This window comes from Vigna radiata, chromosome 3, assembly GCF_000741045.1.
Source record: "Vigna radiata var. radiata cultivar VC1973A chromosome 3, Vradiata_ver6, whole genome shotgun sequence".
In the NCBI taxonomy this organism is placed as follows: domain Eukaryota; kingdom Viridiplantae; phylum Streptophyta; class Magnoliopsida; order Fabales; family Fabaceae; genus Vigna; species Vigna radiata.
In genome coordinates, this window is record NC_028353.1 from 8,324,804 (window position 1) to 8,342,702 (window position 17,899).

At 33.2% G+C, this 17,899-nt stretch overlaps 2 protein-coding genes and 2 pseudogenes across 2 annotated transcripts; 3 read left to right on the forward strand and 1 right to left on the reverse strand.

Moving 5' to 3' along the window:
* Positions 1 to 171: 171 nt before the first annotated feature.
* LOC106757234 (acyl transferase 4) lies at positions 172 to 2,083 on the forward strand. The gene is made up of 2 exons (XM_014639860.2): positions 172 to 598; positions 1,045 to 2,083. Exons 1-2 carry the CDS (start codon positions 191 to 193, stop codon positions 1,924 to 1,926), a joined length of 1,290 nt encoding a protein of 429 aa, XP_014495346.1. The 5' UTR covers positions 172 to 190; the 3' UTR covers positions 1,927 to 2,083.
* Positions 2,084 to 5,604: 3,521 nt separating this feature from the next.
* LOC106756825 lies at positions 5,605 to 10,344 on the forward strand (annotated as a pseudogene).
* A 100-nt stretch (positions 10,345 to 10,444) lies between these two features.
* On the forward strand, positions 10,445 to 11,326 carry LOC111240504 (annotated as a pseudogene).
* Positions 11,327 to 11,916: 590 nt separating this feature from the next.
* LOC106757248 (protein FAM192A) lies at positions 11,917 to 14,374 on the reverse strand. The gene is made up of 7 exons (XM_014639876.2): positions 14,192 to 14,374; positions 13,989 to 14,063; positions 13,798 to 13,855; positions 13,455 to 13,510; positions 13,120 to 13,182; positions 12,868 to 12,936; positions 11,917 to 12,240 (listed from the first exon to the last, which is right to left on the reverse strand). The coding sequence occupies exons 1-7, from the start codon at positions 14,246 to 14,248 to the stop codon at positions 11,983 to 11,985; spliced, it is 636 nt and encodes a 211-aa protein (XP_014495362.1). The 5' UTR covers positions 14,249 to 14,374; the 3' UTR covers positions 11,917 to 11,982.
* Positions 14,375 to 17,899: the final 3,525 nt, after the last annotated feature.

Below are 17,899 nucleotides of genomic sequence, written 5' to 3' on the forward strand. Positions count from 1 at the left end.
ATAAATTATATGTGAGTGTATGCTTGACAGAATAGTTCACTTTCTCTTTTGTACACCCACCAAACACAGTTTAGACTTAAACGCCAAGGAGCACAAAACATAAAATATGAATCTATTCATTTATAAATAGAAACCCTATTGACAGTACATGATCATACATTACCAAATCCATTTTGTCAAGCACAGCATTATGACATTGTGTGTGATAAGAACAAATCGAGGCCTAGTTAAGCCAGGGAAGGAGACTCCCTTGACCACACTAGATTTGTCAGTGATCGATAGGTTACCTGTTCTAAGATGCAATGCTCAAACCTTGCATGTGTTCAAACACGGTCCTCAAGCAACAAAGGTCATAAAAGAGGCCCTCTCCAAAGCACTCGTTCCCTATTACCCTCTTGCGGGAAGACTCAAAGAATCGCAAATAGGGTGCCTTCAAATTGAGTGCTCAGGTGATGGGGTCTGGTATGTTGAGGCATCTTCCGATTCCACCCTTCACTCTCTTAATTTCTTTGATGATCTTCACTCTATTCCTTATCACCATCTTCTTCCTGATGCTGTTCCCGAGACCCAAGGCATCCAACCCCTCGTGCAAATGCAGGTATATATCATTGTCACCTTATATTTCTGATTTTTTTTTTCGGTAATAGGTAAATCCATTTTTCTTGATGGCTCAAGTTTAACAAAAACATTTCCACAAACAGCAACTCATAGTGTTTACACGCATAACCAATCAATCAACTGTTCAAAATCAATCAACTATAACAAAAACTTATCCAATACATTGACAATGAAAAGTCTATGTCTGTTTTGGTTTTTTCAATTATTGATAAACTTTCTGATGGTGTTAGTACAATTGAAAAGATCCCACTAAGCAGAAATAGAACCTCTTCATTTATAGACCAACTCATCATATCTGATGGTAAAAAGATAAATAATCTATAATTATATTTCACACATCCTAACATTAGGTTAATGGATGGTTGATGCAATTAGTTTTAAATGTACATGGCAATGAATGAAGTATTGAACATTGATTTCCTTCAGGTGACACAATTTGGTTGCGGGGGTTTTGTGATAGGCCTCATATTCTGCCACAGCATATGCGATGGTCTTGGTGCTGCACAGTTTCTAAATGCAGTAGGGGAACTAGCTAGGGATCTTGAGAAACCTAGCATTGAACCAGTGTGGCACAGGAACTTCTTTCCACCTTCTCAAACCCCCCAACAAACTGCATTGCCACCGGCACCACTCGTTCCTCCTCAAATGCCAGAATACAAACTACAGCATGCTAACATAGACATGCCTCTGGATCAAATCAACCGTCTGAAAAGAGAATTTCAACTAGTTACTGGACTCAATTGCTCCACCTTCGAGATTGTTGCAGCAGTATGTTGGAGCAGTCGAACAAGGGCCATTCGATTCGAGCCAAATACGGAACTGAAGCTAGTTTTCTTTGCAAATTGCCGTCAACTGTTGGACCCAGCTCTGCCCAATGGCTTCTACGGCAATTGTTTCTTCCCAGTGACGATCACGGCTTCGTGTGAGTCGCTTAGGAATGCAACAACGGTTGGTGTGGTGAAGCTTATACAAGAAGCCAAGGCCAAGTTAGGCGTGGAATTTGACAAGTACTTGAAGGGCGAGCATTTGAATAATGGAGAAGACCCTTTTGCGCCTCCACTCACCTACACCACCATGTTCGTATCTGAATGGGGAAGGCTGGGATTCAACCACGTGGACTATCAATGGGGCCCACCCGTCCACGTGGTTCCCATCCAAGGGTCTAGCATTATACCAGTGGCCATTGTGGGGTCCATGCCTCTTCCCAAGAAAGGGATTCGTTTGATGACGTGGTGCGTGGAGGAGGCACATCGCGTTCCTTTCCTCCATGAGATGCATGGGGTGATGAACGAGGGACTGAGTATGTAAATAGGAGAAGATGAAGGGTTCCAACAAAAATTATAACCTTTCTGCTTCTTAGTCTTTCTTTGTTCGGTGATGTTGCCGTTTGAAATAAATTGTAAGTTCCGTGAAGTTTGTTTAAATATGAAATTGTTTTTTACCTATTAATGCATGGAAACTATATAGTTACTCAAAATTCAACTGTTTTTTGAATCAAACTCTTTAGTTGAAATAAAAGGAGGTAAATATGAGTATTAAAGGAAGGAGTTGAAATAAGTCCTTCTTAAATATTTATATATAAAAATTAATATATAATTTTTAAATTTTAATATATTTATTGTCGTGTTGAAATAACATGTTGGAAATATTATTGGGTGGAAATGAGTTTTATCTTTTAATCGCTATATGTAACATATCCTATTAATAATAAATTATCGGGCATGGAGGAATTTGTGGTTGCTCTAGCATGTTAGTTCTAATAGGAGAAGTGGAGGATGGATGGACATGTGCCATACTATGGTTGGCCAGCTTGGGAGTGTTAGGATTGTGCCATGTGAAAACTTCTGATTGGACAACTTTAAGAGTATAGGATAATGTCACGTGACATCCTATAGTTGGTCATATTGGTGGACAACTTCTAATTAATGTTGATCTATGATAAGCTCGTTTCTTAAAAGTGGACTATATAAGTGAATCAGGAGGTAGGACATATTTTTCTAGTTTATTGATTTTGACCTTACTTTAGAGGTGTTTGTAGCTATAGTTTATTTTCATGCCTTGAATGAGTTTATAACTTCAAATACATCAACACACATTAGAATATCCATATATTTAGCACTTTCTCAAAGGTATTGCAGAATTTTGACAATAAATATTAATGGTAGGATGAGTGAGGTGATTACCAATTGTGATGGATTATCTTTATCACTCATGTAAGAATAGTATAAAATGTGGAGGTAAGGTAAAGTTGCACCTAATCCACATTATGTTCTTACCACGATCTAAAGTATGAACCTTTAAATAGATGACAAGATTGTGTGAACCTTTAAACAGATAACAAGATCCAAACGGTGACTTGAATACTCCTGACGGCTAGAATGAAATCCCTTATTGTCAAAAGGAGAATATTCACTTGTAAAAGACTCGTTCAAGTCACTAAAAGAGTTTTAAGATCTATATATAATAAGAGAGTGTGTATTTCCTGATACAGTATTATGTATATTTATAGGATTTCTAAGTACTATAACTTATGTTATAAAGCAATAAATATTACATAATATCAGCAAATATAACAACTTGTCGATTATATGTTAATATAGCAAGATAATAATAACAATTCAATATATTGTTTATAATGTAATCAAACTATCGAGATTTAGTCACATATTCGATTAATATATGATAATTGCACCAACAAACATCTCTTAGAATATTATTTAAAATTTTTAGGTCAATAATATTCAATGAGTCTAGTCTAACCATGCTACTTAATATATTTATTAGATTATATATATATATATATATATATATATATATAGATAAATTTTAATTTAAAGTTTAATGATTATATACATAATAAGAATAATGAAATAGAAAAACAAAATTGTATTAAAAATATATTAATATTATTATAAGCAATTTTTTAATAAAACTTTAAAAAGTGTATAACATGCAGGCAAATTACAAAACATAACAGTATCACAATTGATATATAACTAATGTCTATACTCTAAATTTTCTATCATGATTAAAACATTTAAAATTTATTCTAATTTTTTTACCATGACTAAAACGTTTAGAATAACACGCTTTCATTCAGCCTACGTATACACCAATTAATACTAATTATGACTATCTACCACTCAAGCTAAGAACAAAGTATATGACATCACTAATAATACTTCAACCTCCAATGTGCCACTCTAATTATATAAGATTTAAAACACTCTCAAATATCCAAAGTAAAAATAATTTATTAGATGTAATAAATGATTTACCCTTACTTAAAAGTAATTTACCTTTTGCTAGAAAAATAAATCAATATTCATAAACTTCCAAATAGGCTGGTAGAACTTCCAGAGTTTTAACAAAAGATGTTTAATACTATTATAATATAAAACAAATTTAACGACATTTGTGTTTGTACGCAACTAAAAAGAAAAACCAATAATATCACTTTAATAACTGTCGCAATATTCTTTACAAATCAAATTAAAATATATAAAAAGACAAAAAAACTTCCTGAATATTAGCAGCATTGTGCTGTCATGGAAAGTAGGTGCTTAACAAGCCATAACAATGAGCCCATTGATATCGTATTTATTTATATACTTGTACATATTTTTGTATAGATATAACTACTCATGATCATCATTATCATCATCATCATCATATATATATATATATATATATATATATATATATATATATATATATATATATTATGCAGTAGCTGCTAATAAGCACCCACGGTATAACACAAAATCTGCAGAAACAATAGCAGAGTTATTTATCCTCGTACTCAGTGAGATACAAGAATCTTTTTCAGACTTTTGGATTTGAGGGTACCATTTTCAATCTTTTTCAACAAGGAAAGCAATTATTCTTTTTGTATTTGTCTGCTTTCTTTCGTTTTTTTCATTCTCTTTGGTTGAATGAACGATGATCTGACAACCCCTCGTTTTGTTTCTACTTCTGGGACACAGGTTTGATATTTCTTATGTTAACAGTAGTTTATATGCCATGCAACGTTGCTGGTATTCAAATTCTGTCACGAAGATAATCTTTTGTTTTTCTTTCAAGTCTGACCTTTCAAGATATCATTTTCTTCCTCGGCGAAAGTTCTGTATTATCGATTTTAAAAGTTCATTATATTATTATGTGGTTATTAGATAATTATTATGTAATTTGAGGAAAAAAATTATTTTCTAAGAACATATTATAAGAAGTTCTTTTATGCTCCTTTTACTGAAAAATAAGTTGTTTTCATAAATCTGAAAAATTGTTAACTATGATTATTTTGTTATCAATTTATTTGTTTTAGTTTAGTTATAAAACCTGATTTTTTATTATCCAAATGAAATTACTTCTTTTAACACAAACTTTTAACAAACCAGCTTAAAAAAACTTATTTTCGATTGTAATAATAGCTAATTAATTATATTATATATAATTGTAAAAAATGATCCGACATGTGTATCAATTATTAGAATAATCTAATTTCACTATTCTAAACACGTCTCAAATAAATTATTGTTATTATTTTGAGAGTGGTATTTATTAATGTTATGAGATGAAAGAACATCACTAAACAAAGCTTAATCTAAGTTTTATCCGGTGAATGGTCATTTCCTTGTTTTTCCTTTGCTTTCTTTCTTTCTGTGGTGGTTGGTCACGAAATGAAGTTTTTTTAACTGCCTGAACTATTCAACTGTTGTAAGAAAATCAGCAACTTCAACGAGGAATGTAATTTTGCAGAATTTTCATGCGAATTTATGAACACAAAACGTTATTTTCTTAAAAAAAAAATGACGTGCTATGAAATACAGTGGGATAGGCCCATTGCAAGTTTTCATGGGATGGACGTGGACGCCTCATCAACCTTCGCTTTGGCGCACTTTCGGAAAACACGCATTGCAATTTTTCTATTTTCTTTTTGATGCTACGTTTCAGTGTTTACAGTTTCGTAATTGTTCTAAAATATCCTACTGGGTCCCGGAGTTTAATCGTGAAGGTTTAAAAGGACAACCGCACAAGAACTTGGTGGACAAAATCTTTTCACTGAGCTTTTTACCCGAGCTCCAACCTCACAGTGATTCTGCAACTTTTTATTTCTCATTCCAGAGTTTGTTGTCCTTGACTTGGAGGTGTAATAGGACCCTTTGGGGTGGCTAAACTTTCTGAATTGTTGATCATTTTGTATCACAACTTTGTTCCACAGGTGGAGAGTAAAGCAGTCACTGATATCTGATATGATGAGGCAGAGGAATGCTTTGCATGATGAAGAGCTTAAACATGACGAGAGAACGGCACCAGAGAGCACCACAAACGGGGAAAAGAAAGAAAAGAGAGAACAAAAGGAAAAGGCTGAAAGGGTTCCATATCACAGGCTGTTCTTATTTGCAGACTCCACTGACATCATTTTGATGGTTGTTGGCACCATTGGAGCCATTGGAAATGGCCTTGGAATGCCTCTCATGACTTTTCTTTTCGGGGAACTCATTGATAGCTTTGGCAATAACCAGTTTGGCCCCAACGTTGTCAAACAAGTTTCCAAGGTGAAATCTTTGAACCAACTCAACTTAGTGTGTACAACAATTCTTACTACTAAAATGAACTTGGTATAGATAAATTACCTTGGATTTATTAATAGTATCCCATGATTTGGTCACTTGTCAAAATTGCAGGTCTGCCTGAGATTTGTGTACTTAGGAATAGGCACTGGTATAGCTGCTTTCCTCCGTAAGTATATTATGTAATTAAGATCATTGCAGTTTTTGTTACATCAATAACTTATAATCTGTTTACGTGAAAAGAAAAAAGACACTGAGCTGAAAAAACAATATTCGTTTTTCAGAGGTGACTTGCTGGATGATCACAGGGGAAAGACAGGCTGCAAGAATAAGGGGCTTATATTTGAAAGCTATACTAAGACAGGATATTGCTTTCTTTGACAAGGAAACTAACACTGGAGAGGTGATAGGGAGGATGTCAGGTGACACTGTTCTCATACAAGATGCTATGGGTGAGAAGGTACTAGTACTGAATTCCTTATTTAAAAGCCACTTCAAATTTGGTTGATTTGATAGTGCACTTTTTTATGGTGGTCATTTACTGAAGTCCATATTGCTTAAATAGGTTGGGAGATTTCTGCAGCTAGTAGCAACCTTTTTCGGGGGATTTCTGATTGCATTTATCAAAGGGTGGCTTCTAACTGTTGTCATGTCATCCGTCGTTCCACTTGTTGCTGCTGCTGCCGCTTCTATGGCCCTTATCATAGGAATGATGGCAAGCCGAGGCCAAAACGCGTATGCGAAAGCTTCACAAGTAGTTGAAGAAACAATAGGTTCAATAAGAACTGTATGTTGCTGAGTCTGAAGTTTTTCTACTAAATTCTGTCACTTCTCATTATGCTTATCTCTGGCAGTGCTATTTTATTCATTATTTTATTTAACTGTGTATACTTTCAGGTTGNATCCTTTACAGGGGAAAAGCAAGCAGTTTCTACTTACAAGAAATTTCTTGCTGACGCTTATAAATCAGGAGTTCATGAAGGTTTAGTAAGTGGAGTGGGTTTCGGCATGGTTTTGTTCGTTATGTTCTGCGGTTATGGTTTGTCTGTATGGTTTGGCGCAAAGATGATAATGGAAAGAGGATATGGTGCTGGTGCGGTGGTCAATGTGTTTGTTGCTGTGTTAAATGCTTCCNTGTAAGTAGATTCACCATTATATATTATATTTTCATGCATACCTTAACTCATTTGCGTAAAATTTCATAATGGTATATATGTCCTAGGTCTCTGGGTCAGGCATCTCCTTCTATGAACGCTTTTGCTGAAGGTCAAGCAGCAGCTTATAAAATGTTTCAGACAATTGAGAGAAAGCCAATGATAGATGCTTATGACCCAAATGGAAAAAACCTAGAGGATATTCATGGTGAAATCCATTTGAGGAATGTTTATTTCAGCTATCCAGCCAGACCTGAGGAGTTGATATTCAATGGATTCTCTCTTCATATAGCTAGTGGCACTTGGGCAGCTTTAGTAGGACAAAGTGGAAGTGGGAAATCTACAGTTATCAGTTTAATTGAAAGATTCTACGATCCACAGGCTGGTGAAGTTCTTATTGATGGCACTAATGTGAAAGAATTTGAGCTCAGGTGGATCAGAGGAAAAATTGGCCTTGTCAGTCAGGAGCCAGTGTTATTTGCATCTAGCATTAAGGATAATATTGCGTATGGAAAAGATGGAGCAACACTTGAAGAGATAAGAGGTGCAGCTGAACTTGCAAATGCTGCTAAATTCATTGACAAACTGCCACAGGTTTTAGATTCTAGCCATTTCTGCTATTTCAAAGTTATTTTATGATCTATGATCCTGCAAATTGATATGTTACATTTACCTTTTTTACCTTTTTGGTTCAGGGATTGGACACAATGGTTGGTGAGAATGGAACTCAATTATCCGGTGGACAGAAGCAGCGCATTGCCATTGCCAGAGCAATCCTAAAAGATCCAAGAATTTTACTTTTAGATGAAGCAACAAGTGCACTTGACGCAGAGTCAGAAAGAATAGTGCAAGAAGCTCTAGACAGGATCATGGTCAACAGAACTACTGTCATTGTCGCACATCACCTGAGCACGGTGAGAAAGGCTGATATGATTGCAGTAATTCATAGAGGGAAAATGGTTGAAAAAGGTACGAAACATGTCTAGGCAAGACTTGGTTTCTTTCACTGAAAAATTGTTTCTGCCTTTCTGAATCTCTCTTTAGTTTTTAATATCTTATTATTGATATTATCACCATATATATGAAACAAAGTAGTAACTACTAAAAGGATGATTATAGAAGAAATATAAGGAATCCTTTAGTATCAAGACCGATCCTAGAACATGACCAAGCTGCAGATAGAAATTGGGTTTTAAATTATCACACTTTTGTTTTTCTGTATTTCTCGCTATAATTTGTGTTTATTAATCAGGAAGACACGAAGAATTAACCAAAGATCCTGAGGGAGCATACTCTCAACTGATACGTTTACAAGAAGGAAACCAGGCATCAGAAGAAACAAGAGACAGCCAAAACAAGAGGGAAATTTCCTCAGAATCCTTTAAAAAGTTGAGTCAAAGGCTGTCATTTCGAAGATCAGGGTCATCTCTGGGTAACAGCAGCCGCCACTCTTTTTCAGTTTCATTTGGTTTGCCTACAGCAATTAGCATCCCTGATCCTGACCTTGAAAACTCACAGCCTCGAGAAAAATCGCCAGAAATTTCACTCTGGCGCCTTGCTTCCCTCAATAAGTCAGAGATTCCAGTGCTTCTGATTGGATGTGTAGCTGCAATAGCAAATGGTGTTATATATCCAATATTTGGCTTATTGCTCTCCAGAATTATCAAAACATTTTTCAAACCTTTTCCAGAGATGAAAAGTGATTCCAAGTTTTGGGCACTCATGTTTGTGATCCTTGGAATTGCATCTTTAATAGCAATTCCAGCCAGAAGTTACTTTTTCTCTGTGGCGGGCAGTAAGTTAATCCGACGAATCAGGCTCATTTGTTTTGAGAAGGTGATAAACATGGAAGTTGGGTGGTTTGATGAGCCTGAGAACTCNAGTGGTGCAATTGGTTCAAGGCTCTCAGCAGATGCTGCATCGGTGCGAGCCCTTGTTGGTGATGCTCTAGNACTATTGGTTCAAAATATAGCGACAGCATTGACAGGTTTGATTATTGCTTTCGTTGCGAGCTGGCAATTGGCGTTTATTGTTCTTGTTTNGGTTCCCCTTGTTGGAATGAATGGCTATATCCAAATGAAATTCATGAAGGGATCCAGCACAGATGCAAAGGTGAAGTAATTCTCCATGTTTATACAATGCCACCTAAATAACTACTTTATTTAGATTTTGTAACTGAGTCNAAGTATTGTATTGTAAATTTANGCAGATGATGTATGAGGAAGCAAGCCAAGTTGCTAATGATGCAGTTGGAAGCATACGAACAGTAGCTTCTTTCTGTGCAGAGGAGAAAGTTATGGAACTATACAGGAAAAAATGTGAAGGTCCCATGAAAGCAGGGATTCGACAAGGTTTGATAAGTGGAACAAGTTATGGTCTTTCATTTTTCTTGTTCTTCAGTGTCTATGCAACCAATTTCTATGCCGGAGCCAGACTTGTGGAAGCTGGCAAGGCATCATTCACAGATGTTTTTCTGGTACTAACAACTTTTTCACACTTGTCCAACATTAATTGAGGAGATGTTACATTTTCTTCTTGAAATATGTTGCAGGTTTTCTTTGCTTTAACTATGTCATCTGTTGGAATTTCCCAATCAAGCTCCCTCGCTCCTGATTCTAACAAAGCCAAGATAGCAACTGCTTCCATATTTAGAATAATTGACAGGAAATCGAAGATAGACCCTAGTGATGAAGTTGGTAGCAGACTGGATAGTGTAAAAGGAGAAATACATATTCGTCATGTAAGCTTTAGGTATCCAGATATACAAATTTTTTGAGACTTAAACTTGACCATCCATTCGGGAAAGGTAAAGTTTAATGGATGGTCAAGTTTAATGATACTATTTGTTTGTTGTTATGTTAAACTCAATTTGGCTTCACCAAGCATATGAAAATACCAATGAGATATCAAGGAGGAGGTTCATCGGAGAGACACAATACCAATGAGATATGGTCCAATCATATAAGAGATTGACACCACTCTGTATCCAAAACCTTAAGACAATGAGTTAATGGGTCTTTTATTTTTATATAATGCTCTACTTTTTCATTTCTATCCGACGTGAGACTTGAACTCATACTTGCATTCCCAACAAAGGCAACAGATGGGACTTGTAAGCCAAGAGCCAGTCTTGTTCAATGCCACCATCCGTGACAATGTCGCATATGGAAAGGAAGGCAATGCTAATGAAGCAGAAGTTATAACCGCTGCCAAATTGGCCAATGCACATGGCTTTGTTAGTGGCTTACAACAGGTAAAACCCAACAACATTACTATGTATTTGGTTAGCCTCATTGTGTCTTTAAGCTACTAATGTTTCATTTCAAGTGTTGTCGTCTTGAGTGAACTGTTCACATAGCCATACGTGATAAGATGTGTGTTGTGTTTTGTGTTTTTCCTATTACAAGGGTTATGATACAGTAGTGGGAGAAAGGGGAATCCAACTGTCTGGTGGGCAGAAGCAAAGGGTGGCCATTGCACGTGCTATAATTAAAAGTCCAAAGATTCTGCTACTTGATGAGGCCACTAGTGCACTGGACGCTGAGTCAGAGAGAGTTGTTCAAGATGCCTTAGATAAAGTGATGGTGAACAGGACCACTGTGGTTGTGGCTCATCGTTTATCTACAATAAAAAATGCAGATGTGATAGCAGTGGTAAAAAATGGCATTATAGTGGAAAAAGGAAGGCATGAAACACTAGTTAATATCAAGGACGGGTTTTATGCTTCCCTGGTCCAACTTCATACAAGTTCTACTACACCATGATATTGTTTGCCATAGTGTTTTTCTTCTTTCACTTTTCCGAAAAAGTTCTCCTTTTTTCCACATTAGTCTTGTGTAGTTCAATAAAGTGGTAGACATTAACATCTGATTGCTTCCCTTTCCATAGAAGAAAGCCATTCATTTTCTTTGTTAGTGCAAACGAACAAGAATGAATAGACAGCCAATAAGTTAAAAACGTCGAAATCGTACGTAAACATAACAGCTTCTCTGAGATATGGCAACTTTTACTAGTATAACTAAATACATCATAAACAAGTGAATTTGTCAATTTGGTAACTGCCTATCAAATTTTGCCTGTTTACAGTGGTGAAGTAGTCTTGTCTCAATATTTCTCAGTTGAAAAATCTATCGATTTTTTCCAACCACACCTATTAATCTTTGTAGTGTTAAAACTTACAAAGAATACAACCATTGAGAGTAAAGATATTTCAATAAAAATATTTCAATTAATAATTTATCTATTATTGTCAAGGTAGCCTAGAAAGCGTCAATTAAAATAATTGAATTAAATTTCACTCGTATTAAAATAATTGAATTAAATTTTACTGGTATTAGAATAACTGAATTCAATATCACTTGTATTAGAAACATCATGTTTCCCCCATTTTTCCTTTTTTGTTATTAAAATTACAAAACATTTTTGTTTGAAGTGTAAAATAATCAGAAGAAAGAAATGAATGCAGCTGATAAATAATTCCGAGGTGATTACGATAACCTTCTAGGCTTTAGGTGCCACTCTAGACGTGGTGGTTTCCACCGTACTAAAAATATGCATGAGGGCTATAAAAAGGAAAATAAAGGCCACATACAAAAAGTAATAGAAATCACGAAAATTCTTTGAATATATGTATCAAATTACAAGTCGTCGTCACTTTCGTCACTGTATGAAACAAGGCCAGTTAGGGCAACTTCCCGCGACTTATTAGCTTCGCCATTCAATGCCTGTATTGGTTCCGAAGACTTGGTCTTATCATTCGGAGGAGTGTTTCCTGCTTTTGAAATTTCCTCAGTATTTTCTTCATCCAGTCTTGCTTTTTTAGCTTGGGGTTTGACTTTAATAATCATGCCTAATGGACGAGAGGCTGGATTCTTCTTTACAGCAGATTTTTGTTCCTGCAAGGGAAAACAGGGTGGTGAAAAACATGAAAATAGCAACAGCAGCAACACGCATGATTTTTTGTTAAAAACTGGATGCATTTTTGCAATAAAACTAATACATCAAACACCACTTCAAAGATTACTAATTAAAGGATTATCTGAAGGACAAATTGAAGCAAATCTAGCTCTTAGACGAGGTAAAACAGACTAGAGGCTACCAACGTGATTTCCTAACAATCACATTATGGCTTCTGAAGATTTTGGATGGGCGAGCAAAAAACAGTAGAACTGACAACATAAACAAGACTTAGTTGGGCTTTTAATCCGACTATAGTAATGTGTCCCCCAACAACTTCTCGAGCAAATATAACCCACATTTTTTTTTAAAACTTTACAATTAAGTCCCTCAATTAATATTATTAATTTTTTCTTCTTCAATCTATCGAGGTCATCCCCTCCCGAGTAGTCTAGCATTCAAAGATCTTATCCAGCATGAGAGAGCTCAATATTGGTCTATTATTGTGCAAAAATGTCATTGTAGGCATCAGGAAATCAGTTGAATCATTAGTGCGTGGAAATGAAATAATATCAAATCAAACCCTCACAAAAATGGTAGCAACAAATGAAAGTCATCAACCAAACCTGGACGACAGGTAAAGGGTTTTTTTCCTTAATTTCATGCACAATGTTGGACTGTGCTGCCACTGCTGCCTGAAATCAACATGCAAGAGCAATATGGTTGGAAAAATCATTGACCGAATAATAGGCACATGAGTACACTTAAGCAAGGGCAAGTCTAACATAAAGAGAAAATCAAATAAAAAGTACTAGGAACTTTTCAATTTAAATAAATATAAAAGCAACTTTCTCATACAGTAATTGTAATGACTTAACCTGAAAGCTTCGGATTTGTTGGGCTTCCTCGTCTGCCACTTGTCGTTCATATTCCCTTCTTGTCTGAAAGGCGGATGAAAATTGATATTACAAAGAAGAACAAGCACTAAAATAAACTTTGCTACAACTTGTTCATGCATCTCTTTTGTTCTCCATGATGTTAAATGTCACTAAATTGTTTCCAAACTATATATAAAATAGTTATCTTGCCTGGAGTCTTACAACCATTGAGGCAAAGAACACACGTATCTAAAATAGTATGGTTTACACTTTCAGGACCCATGATAGGACAAATTCATGAAACAAAACGCTGCAAAGAGAGACCCAGAACTCACTGCTTCATAATTATCAAGAAACTCAGTTTCGTCTTCGTCTAAAGCTTTAGGTGGTCCTGTGATAATTAGACAGGTAAAATTCAACCCAGGATACCAACAAAACTCTGAACATAACATAACTCGAACAAACTATGCTTCTCTCAAAAGGACCAACACCAAATAAACATGGAAGAATCAACAGGTTCCCTCTCACAAGCTGCCTTGGCAGTTCGCATTACAACACAGTATCAAATTCAATTACCGTAAAAAAATACAAAGCAAAAACTTCCTTGGTACTCCTAAGTCCAAAGGTGAAGGCCAAATAACATGTTTAAAAATCGAAAATCGATGGTTGAATACTCACTGTGCTTGAACCTTTCATTGAATTCCGCATCCTTTTTATCCTTGTTCTCCTTCAGAATCTGCACTTCAAAGCTTCATGAGTGAGTAATTCCCTCACAATCAATTTTACGCATTTTCTCAGAAAACCCTAACTCGATTCCTTCCTGAGAATTACAATGCAAATTTTGCGTAACAAAAAATGAGAAAACAAACATCGTAGAGAGGTCTATCTCTCTGGGCAGTGCCGTCTTCAACTCGTTCACCCCTTGTTCTTTTCGCTTCATCCAACTGTTCGACACAATATATTGAACAACAATACAATAAATCAATAGTTGCTGATGAAAACCTCAAATATCATGCACAATTCGTGTATTCGAGATTGAAGAAGGTGTTTGAGACTTAGAGTGTTGGTTTACTTGCTCTTCAGAGACAAATTTCATAATCCTGATAGGAGGATCCCTGGTTTCTTCCATGGCTTCAAGATTTGCGAACTGCAACCAAACTTCAATTTCGAAGAGCAAAAGAAAGTAAGTAGCCGGGAATTTCTTTTTCCACCGCCATAAACTTAATCCGCACCCCCTTCCAAATTACACAATTTAAAATACTAATTAATCGTACATGATAGACTATATGCCCATTATTTATTTAGTTCCGAGGCATGGTTAATACACTTCTTATAACGAATAATGATAATGATGAAGTGAATGGTGTTCATTTGTGCAAACACTCACTTGTATATCAGATCAAGTTTTAACAATGACTTTATAATAATTATATATTCAATTATTTGCTACTTAAAAAGTATATCAACATCAAAAAATAATTATATTTAGTCTGGAAGAAAAATATATTTTCACATACATAAATTTTTATATTTATTTAATATTATTTTTATTTACCTTTTACTCTTTTATTTCTTAAAAAAAATACAAAAAAAAAAAAATTTTTTAAAACGATTTTATCATTATATTGCATATCAAATAAATATAAAAGTGTGTCTCTATCATTATTCTAATTTGAAATATGCTTGTTTGAATTTTTATGATTTTAATTTTGTCATTGTTAAAGACATTGTATTTTTAGAATACAAATATATTATTTTAAAAAATAAAAACCCATAACTTGTCTCAAAGCAATATCTTTTTAAGAAATTCAAACTTCTTTATATAAGAATTCATTCATTTTCATATTTGTCTTTGTCAGAAGCTGAAGTTGTGATCGGTGTAAAGAACTTTCTAAATCTATTTGATCAATTTTATCAATGTGATTTTTGCTTTGTTAATCTTCAAATTAAGCTCAAATTTTTTACAGAAGATCCTAAACATAAGATTTTTTGTTTTGATCACTGGGATCTTCGATTGAAGATATGTAGTTAGAGTAGTTTTTCAGGTAAGGTTTCTATAATTTAGGTTGTTGACAACTTCACATCTATTGTTTGTTTGATGCAGAATTATTTCTAAAATTGACCTGGGTTGATTCTTTTTGCAATGCATCTCTTATTCAATCATCTTTAATTAAAAAAAAAATTGAAGTTTTGCACATGCTGCAATTTTATTTCTAAAATCTCAAATAGTTTGTACCTATATTGTCAAGTTGTCATTTTGCATCTTTAAATATTTGTGTGAGATATGCAGATTAATGTGAGATTCATTAAAAACATATGAAACATTTGGATGATGTAGAGCCTATGGAATGTGTGTGTGTGTGTGAAAGAGAAAGAATGTGTAAGTGTGTACATTTTATTTGAAATGTGTGATGTGAAATGTCAATGATGGATGTTGTTTGTGTTATGAATGATGAATGGTTGAGGAATAATATTTTGTATGTTTCAGTGCGATGAGTTGAGTATATGGAATAAGTACAACGAAGTAAAGTATCTCATATTATAATTTAAGGAATTTCATGGAAAAGTTTCTATTGTTGTGTTTTCTTTAATGCATGCATTGATGTGTGGATTCAAGTAAGGATACATGTTGACACTTTAAGAATAATTTTCGCTCAAATTGAGTAAAATGAATTGTGTAGTAAAAAGTAGCAAGAGGTCCCAATTTGAAGGCAGGATGATGATCTAAGATATGAAAGGTTTGTGACTGGTAGGGTGAAATCCATTGACAAATAACTTTGTAGAGTAATAGAGATCACCACAACATGTCTACAGGGAATCTAATGTCTATACATGTATCCGAATAATTGAATTTAGTAGAGTCATTAATTACACGTTCTTTTTCTCTATAACTATTCAAAGTATGTCACATGATGATAAAAATATGTCTACTTATTTTATGATTGTTTATTTGTAAATTAGTTTGTACTCTCTTGCTTTGGTTTTTTTTATGATTCTTTTGAAGTGATAATCTTTATTAGTGTAAGTTGACGAGGAAAGAAAAACTGACATATCTTAAGAGAGATGTAATGTTGTTATAATTTTCTTATTGGTTGTTATTCGATATTTCTAAAATCTTAAAAATTACTATGAATTTCGTTGTTATAACATAATTTCATCCCAATTATATATTTTTTAATCTCTTAATGTTATAGTTATAATTTTAGATAATTGTAATAATAATTATCTAAATAGTAAATTATTTACTTTGGATATTATTATGAAATATTTTACTTTATTAGTTTTATATTACTAAAATTGATGTTGTTTTATCTATTTTTATTTTGATATTCTGTGTTAAATACAATACAATACCTGTTTAGATGAAAATGTGTTTCTTTTTATAACTTGAACAAAGTATCTTTGATATTCTTTTTGATTGATGGTTTAAATTTGGAGTTTATATAAAATTTATTATATGTAACTTATTAATTGAATGAAATGACCCACTCTTGATCTCGATTTTATTACTGTCAATCTACATTTTCAAATTGATGAATTAATTTTTTATCTTTTAAACACATGTAAAATTAATAATTTTTAATGCTTATTTTTTACTATAGCAATTTTGTATTATTAAAGATCTGAAAAAGAGAGTTAAATTCTCATTCTTCTTAATTCTAATTCTTTGATTTAAAATATAGATTAAAATTAAGTTTGTCCAAACTGATAAAGACCAAAATCACATCTTCACTCTGTTTAATGATTATTTTCCATTTTAATAAAATATTAAACGGAGTGTTCTTTGCTTATTGAAATAATTTATTTTTAAACTTGAGAATTTCGATTTATTTTAATTACACATTTCCCAAAAAAATCTTTAACCATTTATTTCAGTCAAGTACGTTGTTAAGGAAATTAAATATTATATATTATTTGTTTTAGTTTGTTATAAGGTTTTTTATTTAGGGTTTAATTCAGTGTTTTGTTAGGCTAATATATATTAAAAGGTTATAAATTTCTTATCTAAATCGAGATGTATCAGATACTAAAGTTTATTTAATTTTTTTAATCTTTCAAATCACTTTTTTCATTACTCCAATTGACGTAATTTCTTTTAATATCTACAAAATATTCTAATGTTCAAATTAATTATTGATAGTAAAAATGAAATTACAATAAATGAAATTATTCACTTATCTAATAAATAATGTTATTTATAATTTTTAGATGGACTTTGTTTGTTAAACATAAAGTTTGCAGAATTAACTCGTTTTAAGGTTTTTTTAACGTGCTTATGTGTTATTAATCACTCTATAATTTTCTTTTACTTAGGTGAATCCATACTATAACGATAATATATGTATTTTAATCTTTATACATGTAAATTGAATCAATATGTTTTCGACCTACAAATAAATAGAATGATAAGGAAATAAAGTTTTTACATTGTATTTTATCCCATTCTTTGTAAAAATATATTTTATAATTTATATAATAGTGATTTTATTCAATTAATTAATTATAATATAAATAAAAACCCCTCAAAAATATTTTTCTAAATATAGTATTATTCATCTTTTAAAATCTTATAAATTTTTCATTTTCAACTTGCGGTTTAAGGAATATAATATTAAAGTAATTATTTATTTTTCTATATTAATATAATTGTTAATGAAATTAACAAGATATTTTTATCGATTTAATTATTTTATAACTGTTTCTGAGTGGATAATTAATAAAACTATATACAAATTTTAATATTTGAACTTTTGGACAAAACCGAATGTTTTCACTATAA